Source organism: Heloderma suspectum, chromosome 11 (assembly GCF_057233095.1).
Source record: "Heloderma suspectum isolate Gila_16-S chromosome 11, 16-S_ref, whole genome shotgun sequence".
NCBI lineage: Eukaryota > Metazoa > Chordata > Lepidosauria > Squamata > Helodermatidae > Heloderma > Heloderma suspectum.
Genome location: NC_139468.1, coordinates 14,817,823 through 14,841,619, shown reverse-complemented (window position 1 = coordinate 14,841,619; position 23,797 = coordinate 14,817,823). Strand labels below are relative to the sequence as shown.

Below are 23,797 nucleotides of genomic sequence, written 5' to 3'. Positions count from 1 at the left end.
TGCAGGTCAAGTAGAAGTGACACGCCAAACAGCACGCATGTAAATGGAAGATGCATGCAAATGGCATTTTTTGCTTAAAAAAAAGACAACTAAATTATTAATGAACTTAAGCACTCATGCCCATGTGAAACTCTACAGCATCTGTTTAGAAATATGATCTAAAGAAGTGAAAACAGAAAAATACCTGAACTGGTGTTGTTAACATTGATTTCATAATGAATATGGGTTAGGCTAGGGAGCTTGGGGAGAATGGGGGACTACTCTGGGTGAAGACATGTAAAATGAAAGGCAAAGGCCTAAATCTACCTTCTTTCAATCTTCAGATAACGTTGAGGGAGCAGTCAAAGCCCACATTTTATTTTCTGAGAAGTTGTCCCATCAACAACCACCCCAAACTAACCACAATCTGAAATTGTATGGTGAGTTTGGTGTGTTTCACTGTATTAGAAAAGTTGCAATTGATGAAATCCTGGGTACGTCAGGATTTTTAAAGAAACCATGCAAGGTTGTTCGGTGGGAAAATCATAAACACAAAACCAAAAAGGGTTCTTTAATAGGGTATATACGTGTGTATGTGTGTGTGTGTGTGTGTATATATATATATACACACACACACATAATGATTGTCGTGCTAAATTAGGGATGCTGGAGAAATTCAAGACAAACTAAAATGAGCTCAGATTTCTAAGAATCTGTCCTGCAGAATCTGCTGTGGAGTGAACCCCCCAGGCCTTGCAGAGTCTGTGGACTTTTGGATTTTTTTTTTACCTTCTCCAGATTTACACATATTTCTTGATAGGAAAATAGGCAAGTTTCTGCTGAGAAAAAGTTGAATGGAAGGGGGGGCACTATGCTAAATGTTATGTACGAAGGTAAATTATGAAAAATTGTTACGAAACCTCTTATGTAATTATTTGCGTATTTTCCTGCATGATGAAGAAGAATTGCATCTGTCTGTGAGCGGATGATGGAACAAAAGGTGCCTGACAATCCGTGAAACACAGACGGAGCGGATTTTACACGGTCCGTATGTTCCTATGCTAAATTGTTGTGAACCACCCAGAGAGTTTCAGCTGATGGGCAGTATAGAAATGTAATACATAAATAACTATTTATAAATCTTCAGTTTAGCTTTCTGCATCAATATACCCCAGCTTGACTTGTAAGGCAGATGGTGATGGGGCAGTCAATGAGCTGTTCAGTTGTTAAGTCCGTAATTGCCAATTGTTATTTATTGTTTACAAGCTGAATCTGCAACAAAATGTTAGGGCATGGAGTGCTCCCTTTCAGGATTCTTATCAGCCATGCCCTTTCTCAGATAATTGTCATTCCTCCTGCCCATCAGTTTTCCATTCCCCCAGACAGACAGACAACATTCCGTACCCACTGAGTACACCCAATGAGCTGTTTTGTGGCTCTCCCACTGGGGGGGGGGCACTTTGGCAAACTTTGGGATCTCCAGCAAGCCTGTGGATATCTAGGGATGGGAGCACCAGGGATGCTTGAGCTCACAGGGAGTCTCCAAACTCCACTTCAAAGCTCAGTTCACCACACTCTCATTTTCATTTGTGGCCTGTTTTTCTTTTTGTTAGAATGGGAAAAGTGAATGCTTTCAACATTTGAACAGGTGGTATATACAGCCACTTGCGAATGGACACTTAAATGGATATTTGGTCTGCTTATGTTGTAGTTTACTTATAATTCTTACAAAGCTGTATTTTCATACACACCCACACCCACACCCACCCACCCACACACACACACACACACTTCATATCCATGCATTGAAAGTGATATGTTCACATTTATGTAGCTACAATTTTTTTCTTTTCCTCTTTTTTGTTTTGTTGAAATTTCACAATAAAACATTAATTTTAAAAAAATCAGAATAGGAAAAGTGTTTTTGATACACACCTTTCTCCCAATGACTAAAGCATGAAAATATATATATATATTTAAAAATGTGCATTTTAAATCACACATTAAAAATACATGTCTTTGAACAAGATTGCAAATTCAAGAATGTGTGATTGCCTTCTCTCTCTCTCTCTCTCTCTCTCTCTCTCTCTCTCTCTCTCCCCCTCCATCCCCCGTGCTCCCATTCATATTTACATTCAGGGATGCAAATGGGACAAGTTTGATGATTTGCAAACTGAAACAAAATTCTGCACTGATACCTTCCTCTTGTGTATGGATGAGCTGTTTTGGCTACATAAAGATTGGCACTCAGAGAATGAGTTTGCTGTTATAATGAACATCGCAAAGCGACTTGCATTGAGCAGATGTCAATGGGGATTTTATAGGTCTGCCTCGGGATACCCCATTACACACCCTGCATGGTTGAAGATAGATTGCGAACGCCATTTTGGCACCCATCATAATGAGACATTAAGGAAGGCAGCTCTACCAATTAATCATCCATTTAAGCAGGCTGTCCTGTGACACAGGCTTGCAGGAGCAGCCAGGTGGTCTGCCAGAGAGGCTGGAGTGACTTACAAGAGAGTCATAACATTCAGGGAGGCTGAAGTGACTCAAGAAAGAGACCAAACACACATTTCTGAAAGTCATTCGTTTGGGGAATCTGAAAGGTCATTTGCCCTCGAATGGAAATGCTCTGTGAAATGCTTATGGCAGGGGATCCAAACTTTCTGGACCCATGGGTACATCCGGGAAGTTGGGAAACTGCTGTGGGCACCATAACAAAATGGCTCCCATGGTGGATGTGGCTAGTCACATATGGGGGCCTGGCTAGTCAAGAGGTGTGTGGGATGGGGTGGGGTGGAGAGAAATAGTCAGGCTAGAGGCTGGAAGGGAGAGGGGATGGAAAGAGTTGTTTCCTGGCCAACCCAATCTTCTTCCATCCACCTAGACCTTTCCCCTTCTCTCTCTCTCTCTCTCTCTCTCTCTCTTCCCCCCCACTCCCAGACTCTACCTGACTATTTCTCTCCTCCAAACCCTTTCTTCATTATTTTTCTCCCTTCCCTATTGACAGCCTTCTTCTTCTTCTCCCTTCCTAGCCCCAGCCTTGCTCTTTCTCTCCCACTCATCCCTTTATCTTGCTGTTTTTCCCTACTCCCAGCCTCCAGCTTCACTATTTTTCTCCTCCAACCCCTATCTTCATTATTTCTTTCCCTTCCGTGTCCTTAGCCTTCTTCTTTCTTTCCCTTCCTAGCCCCTAGCCTTGCTCTTTCTCTCCCACTCATTCCTTTATCTTGCTGTTTTTCTCCACTCCCAGCATCTAGCCTCGCTATTTCTCTCCTCCACCTCTTTACTTCACTATCTCTCCCTCCTCCTAACCTATAGCCTCACTCTTTCTCTCCCCTATACCTCTTTCCTTGATTTATCTTCCTGCCCGCAGAACAGCTGATCAGTGGCAGGTTCTGGAACAGGAAGGATAACCTGTGTCAGGGTGGAAACTGAGCCGATAGAACCCCAAAGCAGTTCTGATTCTGAGGAGGAACAGCAATCCATGGGAGAGGAGCGCATTCATGTCTCACAGGCACAGCAGCTGGCAGAGATTCCTCCTGCCAGCATTCCTGAGATAGATAGTGACCCTGGCAGCAAGAGAGTGCTGGAGGGGGGCTTGCTGGATGCTCAACAGCGATGCTGGGAGCAACGACAGTTAGAGGGCGCGGAAAGGAGGCGTAGCGCTCGTTTGGCATTCAAGCAACGGTCGCATCCCGAGGACCCAAAAGAAAGAGGGAGGATCTCTTCCTAGCCCATAAATTCAGGGTCTTCCTGTGATTCTCCTTCAAACGGGGACCAACTGCCTAACCTGGAGCATAGGCTACTCTGCTATCTTTTCCCCAGTGCTGTTCCTTGCTTAGTTGCTGGTGATTAGCATCTGATCTGAAAGAGTAATTAAGTTGTAAAAGGATTAAAGCCTTGAAAAGAATCCTTTTTTCTGTGTCTTGAATTAGCTATTGGAGTAGACTGAAAGAGGCAACTAGGGCAATGTTGACAACCTGGAACCCCAATGTTTGTCCATTTTTTAATTGGTTTTGAAAGGGGGCAGGGAGTGAAGATCTGTGTGGGTGCCATTGGAAGTGTCTGCGGGTGCCACACATTGGGACCCCCTGGCTTATGGCCTAGAGATGGGAGAATCTGTCAGTTTTGCTTTCTCTAGTGTTTGAATTTTTAAAATCTCAAATCTTTTCTCTACCAAATAGGAAGAGATTTGCAAATTTTGGTAAATTCTTTTAAAAAATGAACTGAAACAAAATCCTCACCATCTGCTCCAGCTGAATTCAAGAGATATCGTTATTCCCAGCATGGAGAGGGCCATGATGTACCTGCTTTCATATAGCTGTTAAAGATGAGGAGCCTGTCAGAAAAAAAGAGGTGGCAACCCTAATTCAGCACTACCTTGTTTGAATACATGGGGATTCAAACCCAGATTTATTAAGAGGAAAGCACTCAAAGCCCTGGGCCTGGATGGGCACATCTGTTAATTTCAGGTTTTCCAACATTCAGTGTCAAGTTCTTTTTATTCTGAATATGGAGAATGTTGTGAATGCTTTCTGAATTTTGGGACTGCAGTTCTCAGCTCAAACTGCATACACAAATGTGCATATTATGACAAGCTATGCAGAAAAAAATGTGCACATTAGAGAAAGTTGCGTAGTGCTAGGGATGTCAGAGAATTCCGCCACAGATCTCGGTGAGGCTGAATGCCAGTGCATTCGCCCCCCCCCCCCAAATCCATGGTGGAACGAAGCCCCCCCACCCCTCACCCCACGAAATGGGCCTGGAACAGAACACCTACCTGCTGCCGTCCGTGCTGACTTGCGAATGGCATCTGTGTCTGCAGCTGCCATTCGTTTCTTCCATATAGCCATGATAGGCTACGTAAATACTTACGTAGCCTATCACGGCTAACGAAGGAATGCCATTTGCGTCCCTGCGGAAGCCGTGATAGGCTACGTAAGTATTTATGTAGCCTATCATGGCTTAACTAAGGGACTGCAAATGGCGGCGGCTATGGCGGCCGCCATTTGCGTTCCCCCCCCCTTTTTTTTTGCCCTTTTAGCCTATGTAAATATTTACGTAGGCTATTACGGCAAAAAAAAAGGGAACACAAATGGCGGCTGCCGTAGCCGCCAGCATTTGCATTCGCTGTTTTGTTTTTTGTTTTTTTGCCTTGATAGGCTATGTAAATATTTACATAGCCTATCACGGCAAAATGCAGGGACGCAAATGGTGGCGGCTACGGCAGCCACCATTTGCATCCCTGCAGGCTGCCCAGTGGCCGGATGTCCAGCTGCGGGCGGCCCCGGCTGGCAGCTCCACAGAATTTCCACGGAGTGGAGCCGGCCAGAGAGAATTTCAGGGGGAGGGATGGAGTGCCTTCCCCCCACCGCGAATGTCACCCTTCAAAAAGGTAAGTGACTTTCGTACATCCCTACGTAGTGCTGTGCCAAAAATTTCTCCCACATTTTTTTCAACAATTCTTATTCAATTTGATAGAAGAGAAATTGCTTTTGAAAAGAAATTCAGTGCTGAAGAAATTTTGGAGAACTTCTCATGGGTTGGGTTTGGGTTTCTGGGGCTTGCCTTACTTAGGAAATGGCCAGGGAATGAACACAAGTGTCCTGTCTTTCACTGTACAATCATCTCTCTGGCAGCTTGTAGCCTCCTCAGCTCCCTACACTTCAACTGAAGCCGCATGGATTGCATCATGAGCTAATTCCTCCCTAGGGCTTTTGCAGATCAGGATGTGCGGGCCGCCTGGGAGGCTGGCTGTGGTAAGCTCAAAAACACACCACAAGAAATTCAACATAAATTACAGTCTGTCCTGAGAATGAGGCAGAACAGTGGAAGCCCCTTTCATGGGAGAAGAAAACTTTCTGGAAATAGAAAGACAAAATTTTGGCCAAGCACTAACTCCACCTTACTCCTGGACCTTGACACAACACTGCCTCCTCCCTCACACCTGCATTGTGGTGGATACAAATTGGGGGCCAGCCTGCCAACACAGGTGATGCTGTTGCAGCACGAAAACTCCCAAACCCTTACCCCAAACAAAAGAAGCTGTGCTACAAGCCCTGCCAATGGGGAACCCTACCTGGGAGAAACTGTTGAGAATTTCTCCTCCCACTGGAGAAATTTGGTGAAATTGTCTCCCAAATGTGGTGGAAAATTTTGAGAGGCCATCTGTGCACAGCTCTAAAGTTGCATACACAATGCATATGTTAAGGGAAATTGCATACAAAAACTTATGTGAATATTGGTGATATATCTATATCTATATCTATATCTATATCTATATCTATATCTCTGTCTGTCTATCTATCTATCTATCTATCTATCTATCTATCTATCTATCACCATCAACAACATCACAGATTGATGTGGAAATTGGATGGAATGGAGTTCTGACTGAATACAAGAGAAACTGACATGGAATGGATATAAATGGATTCATCCGTTGTTAACAGCCATTCTTCTTCTCTACAAATTTTCCTAATCATTTCCTCTATTTTCAAATCAAGTCTTTGTATGCTTGTGCAAGTGTAGCCAAAGCAGCACCATGCAGGCACAAGAGGGAGATATAATCAGACTTGGGGTAACCCTGTGATTTGGAGGGTACATAAATGTCTAGAAAAAAACCCCTAAGTGGGAGACTCTGAAGTCAACCCAATGAGGACCCAATGTCCACAGAATGCTGGCTGATTGAGGGAGAACCCTCCCCCCCCCCCCGACAAGCAGTCGGTAAAAGCAGTGGGTAAAAGGAGGATGAAGGAAGAGACACATAGATATAAAAAAGTTTAGAGAGAACTGTCTCATTGTCTGGATAAAACATTTCTTGGTTCACACTGAGAGGCTATTTTAAAAATATCTCCAGGGATGAAGATGAGAGTTGCTCATAGACATCAATACAGAAATCCAAGCTTGTAATGTACTCACCCTCATCAAAATACCTCCAAAATGAGGGATGAAAAACCAAATGTAGACCTCCCCCAAATAGCCCAAAGAAGACTGAGAATTCTCAGGGGAAAGGAAAATGGTGGGAGTCATTGGACAGAAGAGAAGCACCTCACACTGCAGTATTTTGTTGCAGGGCCCCATTTGTCCTCTTCTAAAGCCATCCAAGAATATGGGCAGAATCCAATGTTCTCACAGCACTAGTGAGCTACTGCAACAAAGCTACTGCAAAGCTACTGCAAACATCATTAGAGTTTGCTAGGAAAAAGTGGCAATTTGCAACCAACGTTCAGTGGCAAACTGCAATGCAAATCACCATTTTTTACCTTTTCCTAGCAAGCACTAATGGCTGTGTGCTCTCGTGCTGATTTATGTTAGTGCAACATCATTAACACTAGTGCTGAGATGGCATTGGATACTACATATTGATCTTCATCACCAACTCATGGCAGTGAATTCCAAAAATTAATGATGTGTTGTCCAAAGAAGTACTTTCTTTTGTCCTGAATCTACCACCAGTCCATTCCACTGGGTGGCCCTATGTTATGAGACAGGAAGATTGGGCCCTACAGAGCTTTTCTACATGAGGCATGTTTTGTGGAATCATCGTTTCCTACTCATGGTTGTTTACAAGTTCTTGAGACGATGACATGACCCTCACTTCAGTTTTTAAACAGCACTTTTGGCAAGTTTTTTTTTTTTTTTTTTTAGAGCAAGGGGAATGCGGTGTTATTTGTAAAAGCAAAAGAGAACACTTTTTCCACTGGTGTAATTGTGCTATGCTGTTATACCACAGTGCCACCTGGAGGTTATGTAGCAGAAAATCAGGAAAGAAAATACTCTTCATATAGTGCTTGGATCTCAGTTCTGTGATGAAACTGAAGGTAGATACAGCAGATTAACAGCCTCATGTAGAAAAGCTCACAGTTTCCATACAATGTAGAACTTTAGATAACTCTATTCTGCTCCCCTTATTAATGGGAGTTCATCCCATTTCATTATGTAAGTATTTACATTTCTCCTTGTCGTTGGAGTCAGTGGGGCGGTCAAGGTGCTGGACCAGTGCCTGGAGGCTGTAATGGGCTGGATGAGGGCCAATCAACTGAAGCTGAATCCTGACAAAACAGAAGCTCTGTGGATTGGTGGTTCCTGAGTCTGGGAATCTGGTAAGTGACTTGTCCTGGATGGGGCTGCACTCCCCCTGAAGGAGCAGGTGTGTAGCTTGGGAGTACTCCTAGATCCATCCCTGTCACTGGAGCTCCAGGTAGACTCTGTAGCCTGGAATACTTGGGGCCAACTTTGTCTGATCCGCCAGCTACGGTCTTTCCTGGGCAGGGATAACTTAGTCACAGTACTCCATGAGCTGGTAACTTCCCAATTAGACTACTGTAATGCACTTTATGTGGGGCTGCCCTTGAAGACGACTCAGAAGTTGCAGCTAGCGCAAAATGCAGCAGCTAGACTGGTATTCCCCGTAGTAACCTATGGCTGTGAGAGCTGGACCATAAGGAAGGCTGAGCGAAGGAAGATAGATGCTTTTGAACTGTGGTGCTGGAGGAAAATTCTGCGAGTGCCTTGGACTGCAAGAAGATCAAACCAGTCCATACTCCAGGAAAGAAAGCCAGACTGCTCACTTGAGGGAAGGATATTAAAGGCAAAACTGAAGTACTTTGGCCACATCATGAGAAGACAGGATACCCTGGAGAAGATGCTGATGCCAGGGAAAGAGGAAGGCAAAAGGAAGAGGGGCCGACCAAGGGCAAGGTGGATGGATGATATTCTGAAGGTGGCGGGCTCGACCTTGGGGGAGCTGGGGGTGGCGACGGCTGACAGGAAGCTCTGGCGTGGGCTGGTCCATGAAGTCACGAAGAGTCGGAAGTGACTGACCAAATAAACAACAACAACAAGACTGTTGGCTGGAACCGCTCATAAAAATCACATAACACCAGCCTTAAAGGCTGCGAAGACAGCCCCGGTCCGAATTCAGGGTGCTTGTGATGACATTTAAAGCTGTAAGTGGCTTGGGACCTCGATATTTGAGGGAGCACCTCTCCCTGTATATGCCTGCCAGTGCGAGCCACACACTATGGTGAGATGTGGGAGAGGGCTTTCTCTGCTGTGGCACCTCGGTTGTGGCATGCCCTCCCCTTGGAGGCTCAATTGGCACAGACACTGGTTTCATTTCGGTGCCAAGTTAAAACATGGCTTTTTACCAAAGCCTCTGAGGGCTAAATACATTCCTTAAAGTAGCACACTGTTTTAACCATGTTATTGTTTTAGATTTTAAATTGGTATTAGCTTGCTTAATAGTTTAATATGTTTTCAGGTGTTTAAATTATTTATTGTTTTATACTGTCTAAATTGATTTTATCTGTATGCTGCCCTGAGATCCTAATAATATAGGGCGGGAGTTAAATGTTTTAAATAAATAAGTAAGTAAGTAAACTAGTCTAGGAGGTCACAGACCTGGGGGACTTCAGTTCAAGTCTCCCCCTGCCTCCCCCCCCCTTACTGTATCACCTACCATATAGCTATCTTTCAGCCTCTGTTTCCCATCTGCAAAACTGACATAAAATCAATTTTCCTTTACAAGTTTTGTGAGAATGAAAAAAAAAAGAAAGGTGGGTAGAGCACTATATAAAATGAAAAAAAGTGTTCCCTTAATTATTAGCTGCAGTCCTCTGCCCCCATGTTTTCCTTGAGGGTTTCTACCTGGCTAATTTTAAATCAGCCTCCTGTGACTATTCTCCTTCACCACCACCTGGAAAGGTTTTATTTTGGGTCATCTACAAATAAATATACCAGATGTCCCTTATTTATGTATCTATTTACTTTAAAGAGAGAGAGAAAAATACTTTGTTTTAAAGGGCTGTCCCTTCTTTTAGATCATTGCATCTCTCCATATGGCAAAGGTCTCCCTGGCTCATTTGTTGATTGTGACATCTGGAAGAGAGAGAGAGAGAGACAGAGACAGAGACAGAGACAGACAGAGAGAGAAACCCTGCCCTTTCTCTCTGCCCCAAATGGCCATAGTATATTGACCTGGAGGATGTCACCCAGTACAAAGTGAGCCTGAACCATCTCCAGAGTGATCACAAACAGGAATACGTCACGTGGCAAACCTCATTTGTACACCTTGGGCTCCTCTGTCTTTTCCCTTCCCCTCTTGTGGCTTTCCAGAAGCATCTGGCAGGGAACAGGATGTTGGGAGTCAATGGATATTTGATCTATCAGCGAGGGCCCTTTTTGTTTTTGAGATGGCCCTCCCCCATCTATGCCCATGGTGGCGAAAGACTGGTCCTGAACAAGGAAAGGTCTACTCTGGCTGTATCTCAGGGGTGGACAACTTCAGGAGGTCCTGGGCCCATTTTTGACCATGGACAACCCACCCCCTGGGCTGCACCCCTACCCCCAAATGAAATAAATAAAAGCATAAAAAACAAACACAAAATGGCATCCATAGCTGCTACGGAGAGCCAACCCGGCCAGAATTAGCTTGTTTGCATACTAATTTTGACCCTTTGGGTTCTCCATAGCAACTCCGGATGCCACTTTGAGGGCTGTGCACTGCTTCAGCCTGAGGCCCAAACCCCGAGTCGAAGCAGGCTGCTTCGGGTCACTTTGAGCCCCTTCTGAGGCGAAGCGGAGGGGGCACAAAGTGACCCGGAGTGGATCGGGGGCTCTCCGGAGCTCTCTGTGTGCTTCGGAGCTTCAGCAGCCTCAGACCAGCCTCCAGGTCCTCATCTGAGCCGCCCGCCTCCTCTGCCCGCCTCCTCCTCCTCCGTCATCGCTGCCTCCACCACTACATCTGTTGCCGCTGCCTCCACTGCTGTCATCGCCACCGCTGCCTCCACTGCCATGACCTTCTCCTCTGCCACTGCCTCTTCCTCCTCTGCCACCGCCACCAGCTCCTGAGGCCTGTAAGTTCCTGGAAGTCACCCTTTTAAACATGGCGACTCCCTGCAAGAAGAGCCAGTGCACGTCCGGGCCTCAGGAGCTGGCAGTGGCGATGACGGAGGAGGCAGAGAAAGAGGAGGAGAAGGAGGCAGTGGCAGCAAGGAGAAGGCAGCAGCGGAGGCGGTGGCGGTGGCAAGGTGAGGAGCTGGGGTTTTGCATGGGGGCATCGGGGGGACCTGAAGTGGGGTTCGGCCATCCGAACTCAGGGACTGAGTCGGGTCGGGTCATGAAGCGGCTTCCGAGTTGGATCGGAGGCTCCTTGCACAGCCCTACCATTTTGTTTGAATTTTGTAATAAATAAATAATTGAATAAATAAATGGGGTGGTGGTGGGTCCACTGGCGGGGGGGAAGGTTGCGGGGGCGACATGTGGCCAGGGGACTGCATGTCACCCACTCATGCTGTGTCTCCTCCACTCTTCCCCAGAGCAAACAGACTAGGGGGAGACTCATAGAATCATAGGTTTACAGACTTGGATGGGATCTCAAAGGTCATCTAGTCCATCCCCCTGCTCAGTGCAGGACCTAGAATGCATGGTGGCTGTCCATGCTGGCTGGGAATGATGGGGGTTGCAGTCCAACACATCTGGAAGGCATCAGGATAGGAAGGATGGACTAGGATGACTGGGGAGGCCCAGGTTTCAATCTCCATTCAGTGGTGAAACTCACTGGGTGACCTTGGGCCACTTACTATCTCTCGCCTAACCTACCTCACAAGGTTGTTGTGAAGATAAAGTGGGAAAGGGAGCAGGAAAAGAGAGAACCATATATGCCACCTTGTAGCTCCATGGAGAGAAGGTAGGATTAACATCTAATAAGTATAAAAATACCAAAAATAATCATGAACATTTAAGCTCCTGGGAGTGGCGCCAATGAGAAGCATTCCAAGCACCGCTAATCATGTTCCTGGCTTTCCAAGAGGCTAGTGGGTTGATATAGCCAAGCTGTCTTGTCAACCTGTCAGGCTATGGGAGAGGCCTATGCAGTGTATTGGGGGGGGGATTGGGGTGCTTCCAAGCCAATAAAGTAGCACACCTTAATCTGGCCTCATCAATCGGCCAGAGAGCTAAAGGCCACAGGGAAGCTGCACCCCCTGCCTTCCAAAAAGAACATTTATTTATTTATTGCATTTATATCCATTCTTTTTTCCTTCAAGGAACTCAAGGCAATGTACATAATCTTCCTCCTCCTCTCCATTTTATCCTCACAACAACCACCCTGGGAGGTGGGTTGGGCTGAGAGCATGTGACTGGCCCAAAGTCACCCAGTGAGCTTCCATAGCTGAGTGGGGACTAGAACCCGGATCTCCCAGCTCCCAGTACAGCACTCTAGCCACTACACCACACTGGCTTTCATGACAAAGGGGAGACCAACCTAGCCACATATGTCCTCCAGAGAAGGAACAGCTGCAGATGCTTGTTTCACCCTTCCTGCCGGAAAGAACACCTATCAGAAGCTGGACTTTGAAACGAAGAGCTGGTGCTTGAATTTTATTTTTTTCCTGCTCCCTCTCAGTCCTCTTTCCTTTTGTGTCATGTCTTTTAGATTGTAAGCCTGAAGGCAAGGTCCGCCTTGTTTTACAGAATTATTGTAAGCTGCTCCAGGAGCCATTTTTTGGGTTGAGGAGCAGCATAAAAATACAGTAACTAAATAAACAAATGAATAAATACATAAATAAAATTAGCCTGACTGCCCCAGATCACTCCCCACAGTACCAAACCAATTCCTGCATATCAAGGTCTACCAACATAAATTACATTGTGGTTGTGGTTGTTGTTGTTGTTGTTGATGATGATCTTCTTCTTCTCCTCCTCCTCCTCCTCCTCCTCCTCCTTAATCTTTGTAAGCCTCCCTGCAAGCTTTTTTTTGGACAAAGAGCAGGGTAAAAATACTGTAAATAAATTAATACATAAATCTCCACAGATGTTGGAGGATTCACAAGATAGGTCAAAGCAACAAGGAGAAAGAAGTTAACTCTCATTAGATTCACATCGTAACAACTGTGTAAAAAAAAACAATGAGTCTATGAGGGCGCAATCCTATGCATGTTTAGGCAAAAAAAAAAATCCTACAACTCCCAGCATTTCCCAGCCAGCCAAGCTGGCTGAGGAACGCTGGGAGTTGTGGGATGTTTTTTCTGTCTAAACATGCATAGGTTTGTGCCCTAAATTGATCCAGTCTCACTTCCCATTATCACCTTTTTCTGGCTTCTGAGGTAAATCCCATTTCCCAAGATCCTTTGAGAAACGATGCTTTGCTTTGTCAGCCACTCCATTTGCAGATGCCTGGGGGATTGTGTGAAGGATATTCATCGGCCTCCTTAAAAGCACACACCCACACTCCCTGCTTTTTGCTCAGAGAGGGTATATGTTTCATCATATTTGTGTATACACATAGCATTTATTGAGCTGGTGTGAGTGTGGGGGGGAGGGGACCATTCAATAAATAAAGCAGTTTAAATTCCCTGAGTGTTGACATGATGGTTAGGTAGTTCATGATGATATCCTGTCACCATTTTTATCATATTGTAATTATTTATTGACTTAAATATATATAGAGATTTATATATATATATTTGCAACTTTCCCCATTTACCCCACACCCCAGCCCCTGCCCTGCTAGTCCTCAGTTCTTGCTTTTGATTTTCTGTTTGCCCGAGATATAGGGCAGCACCGTCTGCGTGCTTTTGTCCGACACTGTCTGTGTGCTGCTGTTCCGCGTCAGTTTCCGTTGCCGAGTGCTGCTGAGGTGAGGCGACCGCCGTGGCGTTGCCTTGGAGATGGGAGCCACTTTGTGGGCCGCCTCACCAGGCTCCTCAGGCGGTTCCTCGGGAGGTGGGCCCCCTTCGGCGTCCTCGGCGTCCTCGTCGTCGCAGCACAAAGCGTGATAGAGGACTTTGTCACTGAACCGCACCCGCTCCCTGGTGCCAGGCGTCCTCTGGTGCTGGGTTTTGTGACTCGGGGCAGAGCTGAAGGCCTCCTCGCTAGAAGAGTCTGGTGTTTCCACCCGGGGTCCGTTGGGGATCAGGACCCCGCCGTTCATCAGCCGGTAGTCGGGCTGACGTCCCTGCTGCTGCTGCTCAGACCCATCGCCAGAATCAGATGGGGTGGAGGCCTCTAGGAAAGAGCAGAACTCCCAGCTATCGGAGAGGATGTCCGAGGTCATGAAATCGAGGTGCCCAAGGTCAAACATGCCACCTCCTTTGTCGCTGCTGGATGTGCTGCTCACTGTTGCCGTCGTCCAATCATCCGGCTCCAGTTCGAACTCAAAGTCTGAAGTCAGTTTGTCAATTTGGCTTACCACCTGGGGAGAAAGGTGAAAGAGCAGTTACAAAAAGAGATCGGCAGCAGCTTTGGCCATCTACCAACCAACATCTTCACAAGGGATGGGAGAACCAGAAAGGCTTGAGCTCGTCAAAGTTGTCTGAGTTCCACCTTGTTCGATCCACCTCATTCCTGATTGCAAGTTCCTCCCCCCCCTATTGTTCAAATGGGAAAAGTGCACAATTAGGTCTGCATTTTTTAAAGCACACACACAGATGCATACTTTCCCCCATGGACTAAAGCATGGCGAGCCCCCCCCCCCCCCGCACATTTTCAAGTGTGTGTTCTTTTAAGGTACATATTTTGCGAACACAATTAAAAGCTCAGGAATATGCAAGCTTTGCCCACAAAACGCATTTGTGTTTAGATCAGGGGGTACAAACATGGCAGGTTCTGGTGTTAAACAAATGGAAACAAAATGCTCATACCTCCCTAACCTTCATCTTTTTCAGGCCATTTCATCACTGCCTCCATGATCAGCAACCTGAGAGAGAGTTTCTAGAGCAGCCTTCTCCAGCCTGCTTCCCTCTAGGTGGGTTGTTCTATAACTTCCATCCTTCCCAGCTAGTATGGCCATTGATGGCTGGGGAGGGTGGAGGTTAGGAACAGGAAGCTCCTTTATGCTGAGTAAGGGCCCTTGTCCATCTGGCCCTATGCTGAGTCAGAACATAGGTCCATCTGGCTTATGCCGAGTCAGACCGTGTATCCATCTAGCCTTAGGCTGAGTCAGATCCTTGTCCATCTAGCCTTATGCTGAGTTAGATCCTTGTCCATCTAGGCTTATGCTGAGTCAGACCATGGGTCCATCTGGCTTATGCCAAGTCAGACCATGTATCCATCTAGCCTTATGCTGAGTCAGACCATGGGTCCATCTAACCCAGGAATTGTCAACCCAGATGGGCAAAGGCTCTCCAGGGTTTCAGACAGGATTCTTCCCAGCCCTACCTGGAGACACCAGAGATTGAACCTGGGGCCTTTTGCATGCAAAACAGGTGCTCTACCACTGAGCCTCAGCCCTTTCTCTCCCCCACTCCCAATTCCCTGGAGCAGCTTTTCAGGTTAAAAACAAACAACTTGTGTTTTTCTTTAAAGACCAGGTATGGTGTAATTTAAAGAAATGTGTAATCATAGAAACAGCCCTTTAAGCGAACCTGAACAGGCAGACAACTCACCGGAGACATGGGAGAGAGCCTAATCTGGGGTGGGGGGTGGGGACAGGCATGCGCTGCAGTGATAGGTGCGCATGTTTATGGAAGAGTGGAGGTTGTGGGTGGGGAAGTCATAGTAGCAAATCTTACGCTAGCTACAGCTTCAAGGCACAACTGCATGCACCCTGAGAAGGACAAGGAAGCATATCACATATCAGTGCTGTGTGGGAACCCCACCTGCCCTTTGCAGCCCCTTCATTTCCCTGTGAAAGAGGCAGTCATTTTTCTTCCTCTTTCACAGGGATGTTGAGAATTTTGGAGAAATTTCTCAGGGCGCAGGGCTTCAGTGCTTCAGTGGTTACCTTACTGTAAGGAGGTGGCTGAGGAGTTCATGCCAACTCTTTATTTTACCATTTTTATCCTGTTCTGTCCTTGCAGCCTCCCTGGCTGCTTGAACTTTCTGAAAATCCCCCAAGAGGACTTAAGCAGGATTTCGTCCCTTGGTGCTTTCCAGTGTTGCTGCCTGCTGAGTGCCTGAAAGCTGAGTGAGAAATTTTTGGTTTTGTTTTGTTTGATGTTAAAAGGCCTTAGAAGGAGGAGGAGGAGGGGGAGAGGAAGGAGGAGGAGGAGGAGAAGGAGGGAGGAAGAGAAGGAGGAAGAGGAGAGGAAGGAGGAGAAGAAGGAGGAGGAGAGGACAGAGGAGGAGGAGGAGGAGGAGGAAGACAAGGAGGAGGAGGAGGAGAGGAAGGAGGAGGAGGAGGAGAAGGAGGAGGAGGAGAGGAAGGAGGAGGAGGAGGAGGAGAGGACGGAGGAGGAGAGAAAGGAGGAGGAGGAGGAGAAGGAGGGAGGAAGAGAAGGAGGAGGAGGAGAGGAAGGAGGAGGAGAGGACGGAGGAGGAGAGAAAGGAGGAGAGAAAGGAGGAGGAGGAGGAGAAGGAGGAGGAGGAAGAGGAGGAGGAGGAGAGGAAGGAGGAGGAGGAGGAGAAGGAGGAGGAGGAAGACAAGGAGGAGGAGAGGAAGGAGGAGGAGGAGGAGAAGGAGGAGGAGGAGAGGAAGGAGGAGGAGAGAAAGGAGGAGGAGGAGGAGAGAAAGGAGGAGGAGGAGGAGAAGGAGGGAGGAGGAGAGAAAGGAGGAGGAGGAGGAGAAGGAGGAGGAGGAAGAGAAGGAGGAGGAGAGGAAGGAGGAGGAGGAGGAGAAGGAGGAGGAGGAAGACAAGGAGGAGGAGGAGGAGGAGAAGGAGGAGGAGGAGAGGAAGGAGGAGAAGAAGGAGGAGGAGAGGACGGAGGAGGAGAGAAAGGAGGAGGAGAAGGAGGGAGGAAGGGAAGGAGGAGGAGGAGAGGAAGGAGGAGAAGAAGGAGGAGGAGAGGACGGAGGAGGAGAGAAAGGAGGAGGAGGAGGAGAAGGAGGAGGAGGAAGAGAAGGAGGAGGAGGAGAGGAAGGAGGAGAAGAAGGAGGAGGAGAGGACAGAGGAGAAGAAGGAGGAGGAGAGGATGGAGGAGGAGAGAAAGGAGGAGAAGAAGGAGGAGGAGAAGGAGGAGGAGGAAGAGAAGGAGGAGGAGGAGAGGAAGGAGGAGGAGAGGAAGGAGGAGGAGGAGAAGGAGGAGAAGGAGTAGTAGTAGGAGAAGGAGGAGGAGGAGGAGGAGAGGAAGGAGGAGGAGAAGGAGGAGGAGGAAGAGAAGGAGGAGGAGGAGAGGAAGGAGGAGAAGAAGGAGGAGGAGGAAGAGGAGGAAGAGAAGGAGGAGGAGGAAGACAAGGAGGAGGAGGAGGGGAAGGAGGAGGAGGAGGAAGGAGGAGAAGGAGGAGGAGAGGATGGAGGAGGAGGAGGAGAGGAAGGAGGAGGAGAAGGAGGAGGAGAAGGTGGTGGAGGCAGAGGAGGAGAGGAAGGAGGAGGAGGAAGAGGAGGAAGAGAAGGAGAGGAAGGAGGAGGAGGAGGCCACCACCACCTCATTCAGCTTTCAGGTACTCAGTAGGCAACAGTATTGCAAATTAACCTCCTGCGCCTAGTGATCTAGTGTGTAGTGATCATTAGGGATGTGCAAATCAGCAAAACTCAAGCTCACCAAAGTTCTCTGAATTCTACCTCGAAGCTCATTCCAACTAAAGTCCATATCAGATTGCGAGCTTTCTTTCTTTTTTTTTTTTCACATGAAAATCCATACATATTTTCATGTGTATTTTTCCAAATGTATGCATGAATTGTGCAGATCTTTGAAATGTATGCATTCTTATCCCACTGATTAAAGCATATTTCTGCATTTTTTTCAAAATCACACATTTTTAATGTGCATTATTCAAACGTACGCATGCTGTCAAACTATTTTTTGGGGGTCCACAAATCACACAGCAAGCTTGGGAATGTACAGACTTCAACCGTAGGTTGTGTCTGAGTCCATGTTTGGTATGGAAGGTACAAACTGCATAAACAGATAAAAAAAACAAACTGAAACAAATTTCTCATACATCCCTAGTGATTGCCCCTAGTGATAACTCCCTCTGTCTTCTCAAAGACGAGGGTGAGTTGGGGGTTGGGTCAGGACAGAACTGACCGCTAAGGTTGGGATGTTTCACTCATTTCATTTCATTTTTTTTTTTTTTTTAGCTTTCCTGTTGAATGCTTGGAGAGATAAATCCCTCAAGGTTTCCTCTTTTTTTTGGAACCTTTTCCAGGAAAGCTTGAGCAAATTAAATGCTTTTTGGGGTGAGCCAAAGTAGGTTCACTTATGACATCACTAACTATAATAAGGTTGTATTTATTGCATTCATATCCCACCTTTTTTCCTCCTGCAAGGAACCCAAGGTGGCTTACATTATCCTCCTCCTCTCCATTTTATCCTCACAACAAGAACCCTGTAAGTGCTGAGAGTGTTGGAATTAGGGATGGCCGTGAATTTCTCCATGAATCTTGGGGAGGCCGAGTGCCAATGCATTCGGCCCCCCGAAATTGTTGGTGAAATTCTCCGCCACCCCCCTGCCACCCCCCCGGGATGGGACTTACCTCATGCGAATGTCCCTCTTGGCGGCGGGTCCTGGCGGTGTTTCGGTGGCGTTTCGTCAGGGGTAGGGGCGGCGGCCGGTCTTCCGACCGGCTGCTGCTGCCGCCATTACAAAATAAAGTAAAAAAAACCAAAACACCCATGATAGGCTACGTAATGATTAACGTAGCCAATCATGGCTAGATTTCCAAAGTCAGCCGTGATAGGCTACGTTAATTGTTACGTAGCCTATCACGGGTGACTTTGGCAAAAAAAAAAAGCGCGTATGCAAATGGCGGCACCCATGGCCGCCGCCATTTGCATTCCTTATTTGGTCCCAGGTAGTCTACGTAAAGATTTACGTAGACTACGGTGAAAATAAGGGCAACGCAAATAGCGTTGCCCTTATTTTCGCTGTAGTCTACGTAAATCTTTACGTAGACTACCCGGGACCAAATAAGGAACGCAAATGGCGGCGCCCATGGGCGCTGCCATTTGCGTACGCGCTTTTTTTTTCTTTCAAAGTCACCCGTGATAGGCTACGTAACGATTAATGTAGCCTATCAAGGCTGACTTTGGCAATCTAGCCGTGATAGGCTGTTAATCATTACATAGCCTGTTACGGGTGTTTTCCCCCCCCCCATTCACTTTTTATTTCACGGCCGGGGAGACGGGGCGCTTCTCCCTGGCCTGAATTTCGGCTGGGCGAGGCGGGGCACCTCCCCCCCCAGCCTGAACTTCGGGGGGAGAACCAAAGCGCCTCCCCCCCACCGCGAAGCAAGCTGCGGGACCAGGTAAGTGACTTTCGTACATCACTAGTTGGAATGGGAGCCAGATCTGAGTTGTGATGTAGGCTGGGTTGAGAGTCTGTGATGGGCCCAAAGTCACCCAGGGAGCTTCCACGGCCAACTGGGGACTAGAACCTGGATCTCCTGGCTCCCAGTCCAGCACTCTCACCACTGCACCACACTGGCCCAAATTACACATGATCAAGAATGCATGGCTGATACAACCCCACCTCTTCTCCTTGTTTCTTTGCAGTGATGTTTAGCTAAAGGAAACATGTGGCATGACTTAGGGGGCAACCCTATCAGATCTGCCCTGGGTACTCATAAGCCTCTGAACTCAGAGGCTTACAAGTATCCGGTGCAGAGCAGGAGTTGGCTTGTTCCTCTTGCTCTGCATTTTAGCTAGACAGTTGTTTTTGCCTGTCTAGCAGAGGCTTCGGGGAGGGAAGGAGGTGGGGATGTCTGGCGATACCTTATAGCCCCACATTCCCAGACTCCTCCCCTCCCCGTCCCTGGGAACGCCTCCTTTCCCCCATCTCCACACTCTTTTTTGTGAGCTCAGAGGGGTAGCTGGCATGGTTCTGTCCACATTGGCTATGGGGGGGCAGGGGAGGGACAGGGGGTGCAGCCTCCTGGCTCTGGGCTCAGGTCCCTGTCTCTGAGCTCGGAGCCAGGAAACCAAACAATCCTGTGTCCCCCAGACGCTGTCTAAGGGACATGGGGTTGCTCCCTTAGCCACACTCAGTCCCTCTGCATCTTGTTCTATGTCACTGACTGCTGCTTAGGGTGGTGGGGAGGGACATCATCACACTGACTGCACTGATGTCCTGTCTTCTTTAGACATTATCCAGGAGATGTGGGGCCACCTGCCATGTCTCCACTTGTGAAAGTTCCCTTGAAGTTAGAAGTTCGGGTCAGTACTTGTTCCTGTAAGGCACAACTCTCCCAGGGCATCATCTGAAGGCACATGAAGCAGCCACCTGGCTGAAGCTAAGCAGGTCTGGGTCTGGTCAGTGCTTGGAGGGGAGACCCCCTGGGAAGCCCATGTAGCCACCTTGAGTTCCATGATAGAAGGAAGGTGGGATATAAATGAGGAGAGGATGTACTGCAAAACACATGCCTACAGAACAAATAGCTCCCCGTCATTCCAACAAACAACCCAGATCTGCCACTGAGACTATAGTCTCCCTCTCTCATCTCTTGGTTGTATTTCTTGTGGTAGAATTAGAGTGTTGGACCTGGGCTGGGGAGACCTGGGTTCAAATTCCCCACTAAGCCAAGAAGCCCTCCATGTGACCTTGAGCTAGTCACTATTTCTTCAGCCAAGCCTATCTCGCAGAGTTGTGAGGATAATAAGTGAGGGGGGGATGATGTACACCACCTTGAGCTCTTTAGACCTCACAATAAAAATGTAATATTAATACATTTATTAATAAAATGAATGCATAATAAAATGTAATACAATTATTATTATTATTATTATTACTATTATCTACAACGTTTGTATACTGCTCCACATCCAAAGCAGATTCTGGAGTGGTGAACACAAAAGGTAAAATAATAAAAAGAATAAAATATTAAAACACTATATTAAAATTATTTGTTTAAAAACTTGATGCAAATAAAAACTGTAGCTGGTCAGCTAAGGAATGCTTCCTGGAAAAGCACTGTTTTCAGGAGGTGCTGGAAGCAACACAATGTTGGTGCCTGCCTGACCTCCAGGGACAGGAAGTTCCGAAGAAAGGGGGCCACCACACTGAAGGCTCTTCTCTGGGTGGACTCCAGTCGGACCATAGGTCCATGTAGAACCACAAGGAGCATGCCCTCTGATGACCTCAATGCCTGGGCAGGTTGGTAAGGAAGGAGGTGCTTTCTCAGGTATCCTGGTCCCAAGTTGTTTAGGGCATTGTACACTAGCACTAGAACCTTAAACCTGGCAGGTATTGAATAGGCAGCCAGTGCAGTTCCCTCAGCAAAGACGTTGCATACTGGAAAGGCGCAGCTCCCGACAACAGCTGAACTGCTGCGTTCTGCACTAGCTCCAGCTTCCGTAGCAGCCTTAAGGGCAGCCCCACATAGAGCTCATTGCAGTAATTCAATCGTGGGGTTACTAGTCCCTGTACCACTGTGGTCAAGATATTATTATTACTTATCACATAATGAGAATAGAACTAGGCATTAATTCTAAACAGGTGAGGAACCTGTGACCTAATATAATGTGCCCAAATTTCAGAAGGCCTCTTCAAATGATTTCAGATGTCTGGCAAGAAGGATGTCCTTTCCCTGTCAGCCTACCTGGTGGTGGGAAATAAGAGAGAGAGAGAGAGAGAGAGAGAGAGAAAGGGGGGGGGCTGTCAAGAAGAAAGAGAAAGAAAAGGGGTGGCAGAAAGAGAGAGAGAGAGAAAGGGGGGCTGTCAAGAAGAAAGAGACAGGAAAGGGGTGCAGAGAGAGACAGAGAGACAAAGAGAGAGAGAGGCAGTTGTCAGGAAGGGACAGACAGAAAAGGGGGTGGCAGAGAGAGAGAGGGAGGGAGGGAGGGAGGGAGGGAGGGAGGGAGAAAAAAATGGGAGCCTGGCTCCACCCCACCCACTTTTGTTTCTCACCCTGCCAACATTGGTTTCAGCCCCATCCACAACTGCCACATGGCCCCTGACAGATTACCCCCAATGATGTGGCCCTTGACAGAAAAAAAGTGCCCCATCCCTGGTTTAAAGAAACAAGTCACTGCCCAAAAGCTTACATTCTAATCAAGGCCACAATGAAAATGCTACATTGGCCCAAACTTTGAGAACATCATCTGTCAGACTAAGTACGAACAGAGCCTGGGAGCATGAACAAAGCAATGACCCCTTCACCGCCCTCACCTCCCCCTTCCATCTCAATCCCCTAACCTGCCCTAAGCGTTACACTTGTAAAGAGTCAAAGAAAACAGCGACAGATAATGGCAACCCAAGTCTATCAAGCATCAGGGCGGCTTTCTAGTTGCATCCCTCCAAATGCCCAGTAGATGGAGATGTGATATGACAAGTCAAGCGGCGCCAAATTGCTTCTTGGAGAGGAATAAGGCGTTTAACAATTGCTTCAAGTATACCCCGAGCAAATTCATTTTGACTGTGAATAATTCCTTTTGAACATCTCGCATCCTTTAAAAAGGGAGACCAGCGGGCATGCACACAGTCTGAGCATCCTGTTCAGTGCTCTTCTTAATGCGGCGAGAGACTGAAGGGCAGCACCCCAACAGGGATCAAAAGAAACGGCAAAGGCGCAGGGGCAGGGCCGACGCAATGAAGAAAATGAAATCGTCGACATAACTTACGCCAGCTGTAGCTAACCTAGTGCCCTTTAGATGTGTTGGACTACAACTCCCACCATCCCTTGCCAGTATGGCCATTGGGGATGTTGGGAATTGTTTTCAAATGCATCTGGAAGGGATCAGTTTGGGGAAAGCTGTTTTAGGATGCAACCCTATGAACGTTTAGACAAAAAAAAAATGTCCTACAACTCTTAGCATTCCCCAGCCAGCCAGCATGGCTGGCTGGGGAATGCTGGAAGTTGTAGGACTTTCTTTTCTGTCTAAATGTGCATAGTGTTGCATCATCACGCACTTCATTATTCTTAACAACAGCTCAAAGACAGGGATGAGCGAATCTGTCAGTTTTGCTTTCTCTTACACTCAGATTCTAAATCTCAAGTTCTTTCTCTCCCAAATATGAAGAACTTGAGAATGTTGGTAAATTCTTATAAAAAAATGAACTGAAACAAAATGCTCCCCCATCTTGACCACCACAATTCAATAGGTCCAGCTATTTCCAGCCTGGAGAGGACCCTACAATAACTGCTGCCACATAGTCGATGAGGAGCTGGCCAGGAAAAAGAGGTGGCGACCCCAGTGAAGCACCAACAAGATTGAATACACAGGGATTCTAACACAGACTTTTAAGAATTAAGTATTCAAAGCCCTGGGTCATAGATGCACAAATCTGTCTGTTTCTCCCATGTTCAGGTTTCTTTTGCGTCTCATTTTGTTCCGAACATGGAGAACTTTGTGAGTTTGGGTGAATTCTGATCAAAACTGAACTGAAACAAAATCCTCGCCCATCCCTGCTCCAATGTTCTGATGTGTTTTGAGGCAAAGCCCCTTCATCAGGAGCAACTAAAGCAAAACTAAATGAAATATGCACCAGCACATTACTAGCTTTCAACAGAGGGTGACTAGCTCCCAATAGTTTATTCCTTCCTTCCTTCTGACAAGAAATGTTTGCATTGCTACAAGATGAATGTGAGATGAGCACAGGAGATATAATTTTTGAGCTCTTGCTCTTGAATGGAGTGCATGGTTATGCAATTAATTGAACAGGCAATCAGAAGGACTTGAAGTCAAGCAATGCTAGCCAGAGCACTTTATGGGCCTTACATGAAGAGTCTGAGTGCACAGCTCTAACAAGGTGGAGGCTGAAAACTTCTACACAGAGAGCTGGTCTACTTGTCATTGCTAGGGATGGTGGAGAAATCTGCTGCAGACTCAAATTAGCCCAGATTCCCAAGAACCCGACCTGTGAGGTGTGCAGCGGACTGGCTCCCTGTATCTCCATGCCAGCCAGAGCCAGACTCTACGTGGGATGGCTTCCAGGTTTTAAAAAAGACAAGATCCATGAATGGCAGCTGCCATTCGTGGACCTTGGGAAAAT

At 47.1% G+C, this 23,797-nt stretch overlaps 1 protein-coding gene across 1 annotated transcript in view; it reads right to left on the bottom strand.

Moving 5' to 3' along the window:
* Positions 1–13,504: 13,504 nt before the first annotated feature.
* INSYN1 (inhibitory synaptic factor 1) overlaps positions 13,505–23,797 on the bottom strand; it is a 120,612-nt gene continuing 110,319 nt past the window's right edge. The window contains exon 2 of the mRNA XM_084816416.1: positions 13,505–14,182. Coding sequence (XP_084672542.1) covers positions 13,505–14,182 — 678 coding nt within the window. The remainder of the gene's footprint in view (positions 14,183–23,797) is intronic.